At 36.5% G+C, this 10,291-nt stretch overlaps 1 protein-coding gene across 2 annotated transcripts; it reads right to left on the reverse strand.

Annotated features, from left to right (window-relative positions):
- Positions 1-46: 46 nt before the first annotated feature.
- On the reverse strand, positions 47-2,983 carry LOC143464830 (uncharacterized). 2 transcript variants are annotated; one of them, XM_076962855.1, is made up of 8 exons: positions 2,909-2,983; positions 2,750-2,826; positions 2,548-2,661; positions 1,953-2,035; positions 1,569-1,788; positions 1,303-1,394; positions 1,017-1,162; positions 47-423 (listed from the first exon to the last, which is right to left on the reverse strand). In XM_076962855.1, the coding sequence occupies exons 1-8, from the start codon at positions 2,952-2,954 to the stop codon at positions 224-226; spliced, it is 978 nt and encodes a 325-aa protein (XP_076818970.1). In that variant the 5' UTR covers positions 2,955-2,983; the 3' UTR covers positions 47-223. The 2 variants fall into 2 exon arrangements, with proteins under 2 accessions (XP_076818970.1, XP_076818962.1); XM_076962847.1 differs by having other exon boundaries at positions 1,953-2,065.
- Positions 2,984-10,291: the final 7,308 nt, after the last annotated feature.

A 10,291-nucleotide genomic window follows, 5' to 3' on the forward strand; every position in this document is an offset into this window, starting at 1 on the left:
TATATCAAAAAGACATCAATGTAATGATTCACGAAATTATCACACGATTCTATGACATCACACTCACAAAGTAACACACGATCTGTAGGTATTCTCACTGACATTTCTGTGTCATCTTAAGCTCTATAAATCATTGCTCGAAACGATATCAACGAGAAGAAGCAAACAAAATAATTGTGAGGAGGATTTATGCCACTTCAGGCAAGCATGCCCTACAGACATATTACGACCTGTAAGTACGCATAGATTTTTCAATTTCAGCTCTGCATATCGGACACTTTCTGAGATATTTTTCGCACCCGGTACAGCTACAGAGGTGCCTGCATGGTATAAACAGTACCTCAGCTGGTTGATCGAGGCAAATCTTGCATCTCTTCTCTTCCTGCAATTCGCGAATACATGCTTCCATTGATGGGGTTACGTCTATAAAGAAAAATTTAAAAGTTCCGTGAAAGATTTATTTAAAGATCTACGAAAAATTTGACTTTCCGTCCATTATCTAAATTCTAAAGCCTTGTCATGTCAACTTTAACTTAACACACATCTATCACCTTCTGGCAGTATCTTGCTGCTATCATGAGATAGATGTGGATGAAGATGAAAAATGAATTACTTGTTTATAATCAGTAATAACAGGATTTTCAAGTAGATATCAGAACAATAGTAACAAGTTGTGTTTGATTTTTAAACGTTGCGCAGTTGTTTGATCTAGTTATGGTTGCGATCTGTGCGAATAAATTATTTCCAGTGGTGTTTGGCGATCATTGCAAAACAAAGTAATTCAGTGTTCCTAAATCAGTTATTCTCATCTTTCGACGGCAGGTCAACTATGAACCCTGTGCACTAAACATCGTTTGAATTGAATCAATACAATTAGATACCAGAGAAAATATAATATAAGCCATGTACACATATAATATATACGTTCTGCGTGAAAGAATTGTTTATATTGCTGTTGGCAATCATATCACGTGTTTAATGAAGTGTTTGAGCGGTAAGGATTTCGTTGAAGTTACCTGGTCTCTTGACATTAGTTGGCACAAGAGATATTGCCACAGTTGTGCCGCTATTTTCCTCACTATCACTATCAGATGATCCTGTGAGATCTATGATTATGTTTTCAACTGAACCATACATCTCGTTTCCACTTTGAAGTCGTCGTCTGGAGAATTGTGGAAAAAAGGAAAATAAAACAATACAACGAATACATGAATTGCAAATTCTAACACATTTATGCAGGTCAGGTCGTGCACACAATATAGCTATCTATTTATAATCAGCAATAAACACAATATTGTGCACCTTTTTCCGAGACCGTTAATCTCTCTGCGTTCAAATCCCATTCCCGATCCCATCGCTTCATTGGGCCGACTTCGTACGCGTTGCATTTCCACCTGGTTTATGAAATAAAGACAACAGTGCACCAACGAAACATTTCTTCGAAGGCTTTTTTTACAAATGCAAATCATACACAAATTGTTTGTAGAATAACAAATGATTTTTAACGGCAACAACATGAGCAACTACTGCACAGTCATTTTGTACTGTATGTATTTACCAAAACTTACGATTGGGACATTTTTACGGCGGCGGTCCATAGAACCGGCCATCTCCTTTGCCTTGGCTTGATCAGCGTGAACCTTGCCGCGTAGGTGTCTCACGAGGCCATTCCAAGAAGTCAGCCTCTTTTTGCAAAGTTTGCATGCAAAATCACCTTCCCCATTATTTTTTTTCTCGTGCACGAGTTTGCAATGGCGCGAGATACTCGAATTCATGACACCACAGTATCTAGGACAATTATTAACACCATCATCTCATTATTCTTAGACATGTTTCACTTTTCTTCTCTTTTACACATAAAAACAAAAAACGGAATTGAAAAGCTGAGATTATTTTAAATTCTCTTCCATTCATATACTTGAAAGCTAGGCCGAAATTATAGTACAACTTACGGACACTTTTTCTTGGGTCTAATCCGTTTCTTTTTCTCCGGTTTTACATTGTCTTCTTCTTCATCACCTTCCAATGTGTTATCCTGCAGAAATACGTCACAAACGTATGTTGCCTAAATGCAACAATTATGCAATGGATTTTTATGCTTGTCAAGGGTAAAGCACACCGTGAAAAGCCAAAACGTCCCGTCGAAATAAACAAACTTTTGCAAATATATCGGCAAATACAAATCACTGGCCCTAATTCAGATTTCTTACCCACAGCAAGGTCGGAGAAAATATTAATATATGACTTACGGTGTTTTAAGAACAGTCACAAACACTGGATTTATAGGTGTAATTTAGTTACAGTTACGTTTGTACAATTATGGTAATCACAATCACGGGTTCGTATCCTGCAGAAACATTTGCTGCCGTTTCGTTTGATTGAAATTGAGGTATGTTATTTAACACGCTGAGATCTATACAACAAATTACTTCAGGTCAAGTTGCAAGTCTAAACCTATGGAATCAATTTGGTGGGCCTGCTCGTAAGAATTAGTGGTAACAACCTGAATAATATCAAAATAAAAACTTATCTCTGAAGCCGTCTTACTTCAGAAGATCCGAAAGTAAAGTTATTTGACTCCGCTGGTCCATTGCCCGTGCCCACGACGCTGTTATCGTCGTAGTATTCTTCCTTTTTATTTCCATCACCTTCTTGTTCTTGCTGCAGAGATAAGATTAAACCGTTACAATTCATTTTTGTCAGTAAAATTGACATTGTCTTTATTATTTTATCGATAAATGCAACCAACATGATGTTTCCTCAAACGTAGGCCAGACTGCTTTGGGTCCTCTTCTTTACGATTTTTTCCAGCGCAATTCTCTTCCGCTAGAAATGATTTTCAAATTATTTAACACATGTACCTGGTTACATAAGTGCGCACTTGGTTACACAAGCTAGTGTACTATACCTGATGTCACAAAGTCGACCATCTCAATGTCAGTCATTTGGTTCATATTCAGTGTCGTTGATTTGTTTACTGATATCACCTGTACAAATTAACTTATACATTTACTTTGGCTTCTTTTTAGGTAATTGGGAAACATTATACTGTACTTTAACTGTTTTTGAGCTCTATCTGATCAAGGACTTTGTCTAAATTGAAAATAGTTAAAAAACGATAAAACTTTCGGTCCAAGCCACGTGTGTTCATTCAGCTGCCTAGCAGGCTGATTTAAAATATCATCTTACTTGCCAATGGCCTCCCAAAAGAGACTGTCCCTTGTTAACTGTTTATGATCACGCCAATTGCATTCATTTTTATGTAGATAATGCTGCAGCAACTTCTTTTTTGTCGGCTAGTTTAGCTGATAAATCAAACACCAAACTCCGCTTATCCTCAAAAAGCGCAAACATGTACACAATGGGGTTGTTTATGCTCTGGTTAAGTCATTGCATAAAATTACATTTATTATGACTTTTATTTGATGATCAATAGTTGTGAGAAATGAAAATAATCAGAACGATGGTTTGATTTATTGCTTTTGACTGTGGGAGGTCTTAACCAGCTTTTGTTTCTTAGCATTTGGACATTTCGACTCAATTTAAATCCTCATATTCATTTCAAAGGGCCGGACTGTCTGTGGCCTTTCCGCTTGACTAAAGAGATCACAATATTGCAAAGTTCATTAGTTCATAATTATAATTAATTATAATTGGCCTACCATTAGTCTTTTTTTTCATAAAATTAAATGGTCCTCCGAGCACGCTCAAATATAACGAAATGTCGACTTTTTCCGCATTTCGAGTTAGTTGTTTATACTTTCGACAAAACGTATAGGTGAGACGTTGTATTTATTTCCAAAACATTACCGAATTTAAGAAACTTACTGAAATTCCGAATTAAAAAGGGTTTTTCAACCAATTGCCCATCCAGCCCTACGTACCTTTTTGATCGCCGACCACGCGTTTATTCAATGCCGTTCGATCCAGCCCTAGGCGGTTTTACATGCCCGCATTCCTCGCATGTTGAGTGAAATTCGAAGTTGGGGTCTGTTAAGTTCAAACGTGCACCAGAAAGATTGCAACTGAACCGCACATGTAAAAAGGCTAATTATTAAAGCAAAGGTGCGAGTTTTGTAGGCCTAGCCTTCTATTAGTGTTACTTAGGGCCTCTTTTCTAAAAAAATGAATTGTACTCGAAAGATACTGAAAAATGTCCAAATGTCCTCTTTAGTTTGCGTTTTCTTGCTAATATTTTCAACACAATTATACTTTTATGACACTTTTCGGCATAAGGCCTAACTCAAGAGACATTTCGGTGACAGCATGAGGTCTATCACATAAACTTTTAAAACATCAGCATCAGCATAAGCATCCTTTAAACGTAAAACTCTATTTACATTGTACTAGCTGGCGAAATTGTATCGTTTTGATATGCACACAATGTTTTCAACGAAAAGTCTGCTTTGACACTCGAATGCAAACTTCTGTCGGAATCGCACCGCTACGGTTCTTTCTTGCAAACTTTATTTGTTATGCTGTCGCCAATGTCTATAAGGAAGTTGCTTCCAAAAATTTTTTTTTGGGTTTTTCAAGCGCTTCCGTAGTGTCCCTGTAAAACGACAATAAATTAGTTGTTTTTTGCGCCCAGTAGCGACAACTACGGTAGCCTGTAAAGGCCACAACAATTATAATTTGGGTTCCGCAAAATATTTATGATCACCACAAAAATATTTCACGTTAGCGCAAAATTTTTATGATCACCACAAAATATATATTTTTTCTCAGCAAAATATTTTAGAAATTCACAATATATATTTTGTCTCCCTCTAAAATTATTTTGTGCGTTGAAAAAATATTGCGACTTCGAAATATTTTGCAAAGTCGTAATATTTTGCGAAGTCGAAATATATTTCGCTGTGAAACTTCCACTACCGCAACAAATATAAATTCATCGCACAATATTTCAGAATCGCATCGCAACATTTCAAAATGTGTGCTTACCGTATGGCAGGCGTAGTTGATGAGGTGTTCGGGAAAGGAATAAGGTTACCAGTCACAGCCACAAATAGTGAGAGATAGTAAGCTTTTGCAAGCCTTAGCAAGCTTAGGTGTAGACTACACGTTAAACATTGTAAGGTCTTTTGCAAGTTCAGTATGCAAACAAATTGTCTAGGGCTTGGCTGTATAGGTTAGGCCTACCGAATGTAAGGTGTGGGGCTATAGGCTATGTTGTTTTTTTGTCGCGAAAACATTACAATAATTTTTTCTTGTTCACTATAGGACAGGCCAAAGCTGTTCATAACAGCAAAAATTTCAACTAACTTTTTAAGAAATTTGTTTTATAAAATGAAGTGTACCTTCTTAGTGTGAAAGCTGATCTTCATTGCAATGAATTGTGTTGAGTGCCATAATGAAATACCTGACATTTTTATGATATGTTCACACTGTGGTCACCTCGAAACTCAAGGTCACTAAAAAAGTTGCGCCACCAACAGGCACGAAACCTGGAGAATATTGACCACCAGCTTTCTATCCGCTGATTTCGGGGTGATGGTACATAACGATGCGAGTTAATTTTATCTCGAAAAAAGCACTGCGCTGCTGCCAACAATCCATTTTCTGTACCCAAATCTGATACTACTTCAATCGGACAGCCTTGGAAGTGAGTGACAGCTTTAATATACATATTAGCGACAACATGTGGACATTTTTTTGATCGTGTAACATTAAGCCACAGCACTTCTCGACTAAATCCATCAATTGCACCATGTATAGAAAATCCGAATGGTTTCAGCTTGTCGTGTACCATCTGTGTGCCATGCATAGTTTGGGCCAGGGTTGTGATACTCTCTTCGCCTTAAACGGTGAGCTCTTCGAGCCTCACACCCATTCGGATCAATATTACGTAGTACATCAGCTACATACAACCTTGTTACTCTTAAACCTTCCATTTGTAATGTGTGCCAAACTGACCGATATCCACGAAAAGAAGACGGTCCATCTAACAACTCCTCGATACGTTTTTCTGCCTGAAATAAAACGGCGATGTCTTTTTTCCAGCCACATCTTCAATATTGTGCAATCGTCTCTTTAAAGTTCTCATACTGATTGCGCAGTTATGAAGACTGTGTAGCAATTGTAAAATTTCTCCTTCTCATATCCTGAATGGAAATATTCAGATATTATTTGATCTTGATCCAAAGTAGTAGCTGCAAAACATAAAAACAACAGGTGGACTTTTGAGACATGACTTGGCACGTTGTATCATATATCTTTTACTAAATAATAATTAGTTATTAATAATAATACACAGACACATAGTCGATTTAGGTAAAACATTTCTCGTTGGTGTGAAAAAGAAAACAAAAAATATGTTAGTCTACAGCCAAATTTTCATTAAAATATTTATATCTTTACTTGAAAGGTACGCTACTCACCGTGACCACAGTGTGAACATATCATAAAAATGTCAGGTATTTCATTATGGCACTCAACACAATTCATTGCAATGAAGAGCAGCTTTCACACTAAGAAGGTACACTTCATTTTATAAAACAAATTTCTGAAAAGTTAGTTAAAATTTTTGCTGTTATGAACAGCTTTGGCCTGTCCTATAGTGAACAAGAAAAAATTATTGTAATGTTTTCGCGACAAAAAAAAACAACATAGCCTATAGCCCCACACCTAACATTCGGTAGGCCTAACCTATACAGCCAAGCCCTAGACAATTTGTTTGCATACTGAACTTGCAAAAGACCTTACAATGTTTAACGTGTAGCCTACACCTAAGCTTGCTAAGGCTTGCAAAAGCTTACTATCTCTCACTATTTGTGGCTGTGACTGGTAACCTTATTCCTTTCCCGAACACCTCATCAACTACGCCTGCCATACGGTAAGCACACATTTTGAAATGTTGCGATGCGATTCTGAAATATTGTGCGATGAATTTATATTTGTTGCGGTAGTGGAAGTTTCACAGCGAAATATATTTCGACTTCGCAAAATATTTCGACTTTGCAAAATATTTCGAAGTCGCAATATTTTTTCAACGCACAAAATAATTTTAGAGGGAGACAAAATATATATTGTGACTTTCTAAAATATTTTGCTGAGAAAAAATATATATTTTGTGGTGATCATAAAAATTTTGCGCTAACGTGAAATATTTTTGTGGTGATCATAAATATTTTGCGGAACCCAAATTATAATTGCTGTGGCCTTTACAGGCTACCGTAGAAATGATTACACATAACACAACAAACAATTTAAAAAAATTCTGGACATTTAAGAATATTTTAGCATTCCCCCCCGGACGCAGTTTGAACACTAACATTCCGAACATGTCCGGGAAACTCCGGACGTATGGCAACCGCCATTAGCTATACTGCTATAGCTTAACACTAGAACGGCCGAGGTGTCGAAATCGACATTTTTTGAATTTTGATGTATATTTTGTTTTAGTAAAAGCAGTTGCAACGATATAAAATTTTCAGTAGCTTCCTAACTTTCTTGAAAGAGTTTGGATAAGTAACATTTACCGAAATTTGATTTTCGATTTATTTTTTACAACCTGTTATACCAGGGGTGTAATTTGATGGTGCTATGATAACTTGCTTTTTGTTTGGAAAATTGCTTTATTCTTTAGTCAACAATTTGCCATTTCTACGTGCGATACAATGAAAATTGGATGAGTGAAACTGGGCTGGTAGCTGAAGGCCTTATGTCTTGGTCGATATTGCAAAATTTAGAATATGTATGAAACGATAAGAGCGTATACTCACTGAAGAAATGTGAAACTAAATGAATTTGAAAATAAAAGTTACATCATTCTAGTGGGCAATAAATCACCCGGTATATAGTTGAGTAGTAGGTAGATTGTTAGCGCATAGGTTAATTCAGTAATAGTAGGCTAGTAGGAAAAGAGTAAAATATGAACCTCATTTATCTGATGTTCGTTGTTCTGAACTGTAAAAATATGGGATGCCTATTCTTATTTCTTAGCTTGTATGCCAACTACTACTATCTGTTCTGCCTACTGCCTAGCTTGTATGCCAAACATGTGCAACCAGTGGCCCGCGGGCCGCACTGCGGCCCGCCAGGTTGTTCCGTGCGGCCCGCGTGGTGCTCAGCAAAATGTTAGAACTTCATACTAGCCATCACTATTTCATGCAGTTTACATCAAAGCAATGGAAATTTTCGCACGCTGTGTATAGAAATATTACCCTTTGTGATGCAACAATGCTGCGTTGCATATTTTCGCAATACGCTTGATTGAATTTAGTTTCCTCATCTTCCATCTACAATTATTGTCACAAGTGTGTCGTGGACTGCATTAAATCTATTTCTTAACTACATAAACTGCATAGGAAAGTCGTTTTACGATACTAATTTTTTCTGAAAAAATCATGTGGCCCGCGTTGTCATTTAAAATTTTGTATTTGGCCCTCCAGTGAAAAAGGTTGCACATGCCATGCCATGTGGCATGGTTACAATGTATGCCAACTACTACCAGGTTTTGTTCCTAGCTTGTATGTCAACTATTATCAGTTGTTGTTCTTCGCTTGTATGCCAACTATTACCATCTTTTGTTTCTGGCTTGTATGCCAACTCTACCAGGTTTTGTTCCTGGCTGGCTGGCTTGTAAGTTGTATGCCAAATTGCCAACTACTCTCATTGTGATTCTGACTTTTTGATGGCTATACAATGACTACTTCAAAATTTTACCACGGGCATCGTATTGGTTAATCCGGCCCTGGGCTGTAAGGGAACTGTTTCTAAACGAACTGGTAGCTGATCTCAACTACTTCGGCTGTCGTATGAATTTTATGAGGCATTGTATTGTTTTCGTGAAAAATCACTCCAGTTGACCGAAAACCCTGTAACGTGGGGAAAATTTTTTCCACCTTTGTAACACGGGTAAGTATATCAATATTTTCATCCATCTTGACTTAATAAAAGAAGACATGACATGAAGAACTGGAAGCTACCAGTGCAGGTGAGCAGGCATGTTTGTTGTATATTGCACAAACAGTTAGTGGTGACATGCAATTAGTTTTTACGCTGTTGGTATTAATATTTCTTAGTATACAGCATATATTTTTTCAGGAATTGACAGATTTACAAAAATCGGTACCGGAATTGACAATAGATAATGACAGACTGCAGCACGAAAAAGAATAGCCTATCTTGTTAAAGAGCGTAGTGTTGCGGAGAAGAAATTAGCTGACCAGGCTGCTGAGGCTAAACACTTAAACGTGAGTATTTCCGTTTACCATGGTATGTTACCAAGAGCTTATACTTCAGTGTGCTATGTTAACGGCCAATTTTGAGTGATTGATGTGTCCCGCTTTCGTGAAGTGAATTGTTCTTTTTAAATATATTCATCTTCGTAGTTACGCAGGTAATTACATATATTTACCTACTGGGTAGTTATATGTCGTTTAATGACACTTTGATTATAAAGCGATTAAAATAAAATAAAAGTTAAAATAAAATAAAGCGTTAAAATAAAGTCAAAATTTGTCAAATTATGGGTTTTGACACAGTTTTTGTGTTTCTTGAAAGTTATTTTTGTAAAAATCCTCGTGGAAGCATTGTAAATCAGGAACTGCGACACAATAAAACCATATTAACCCATAAAAGCAGGAAATAAGTCACATTGCCCACTTGGATCAGCAGTAACTTTATCGCAAATTGTCCATTGTTTATTCATTGTTACGTATTTAAGTAATCCTTATGCCACGTAAAGGGGTTTAAATGGATGTTGTTGAAGTCAAATCATGCTGTAGGTGTGGTATCACTTGACGGGGAGTATTGTTTCCAGTCCAATTGCTCAACAGCCAAGCAGGAGAGATGAGCTAGCACTGTGTGTACGTGACGCATAGACAAAACCTACAACCAATGTAATAAGAAATTGACGACTTCAACTTTATCAATGTTTATCTTGAACAGAATTTATACAAACGTTTTCTTAAACTCTTAGATATTGCAAAATTATAGATTTAATATCTTTTCCATCTAAAATTATTGTTACTTTTAAAGTCTTTATCATTAAGTTTGTCTCACACCCAAACTATAAAAGCTTCTATTACTTTGTAATCAATTCAACACAATATAATTTTGCAAAGTACCTTTATTTTGCCTTCATTGTGGAAGAGTCCTATTTCCAAATTCAAAGAAGTTATTGGCAACATCTGAAGTTAATATAAAATGAAAGCTGGACAGCAATTCATTAGCATAAAATTTATTCAAGACTATAGAACTACATGTTAAACTTAATTTCTGTCAGTGACCGAAAAAGAGTGATCAAAAAAATTTGAAGATACCAACTAAATAATTATATTTGACC

The sequence above is a fragment of the Clavelina lepadiformis genome, chromosome 1 (genome assembly GCF_947623445.1).
Source record: "Clavelina lepadiformis chromosome 1, kaClaLepa1.1, whole genome shotgun sequence".
NCBI classification, from domain to species: Eukaryota; Metazoa; Chordata; class Ascidiacea; order Aplousobranchia; family Clavelinidae; genus Clavelina; species Clavelina lepadiformis.

Excerpts from the sequence above, each read along its gene's own strand:
- LOC143464830 (XM_076962847.1), bottom strand. The coding sequence starts at position 2,954 with ATGAACCAAATGACTGACATTGAGATGGTCGACTTTGTGACATCAG. Across the intron at positions 1,395-1,568 it reads GCCGTAAAAATGTCCCAATC|GTGGAAATGCAACGCGTACG; the intron begins GTAAGTTTTGGT and ends TTCATAAACCAG. Across the intron at positions 1,163-1,302 it reads ATTAACGGTCTCGGAAAAAG|ACGACGACTTCAAAGTGGAA; the intron begins GTGCACAATATT and ends ACAATTCTCCAG.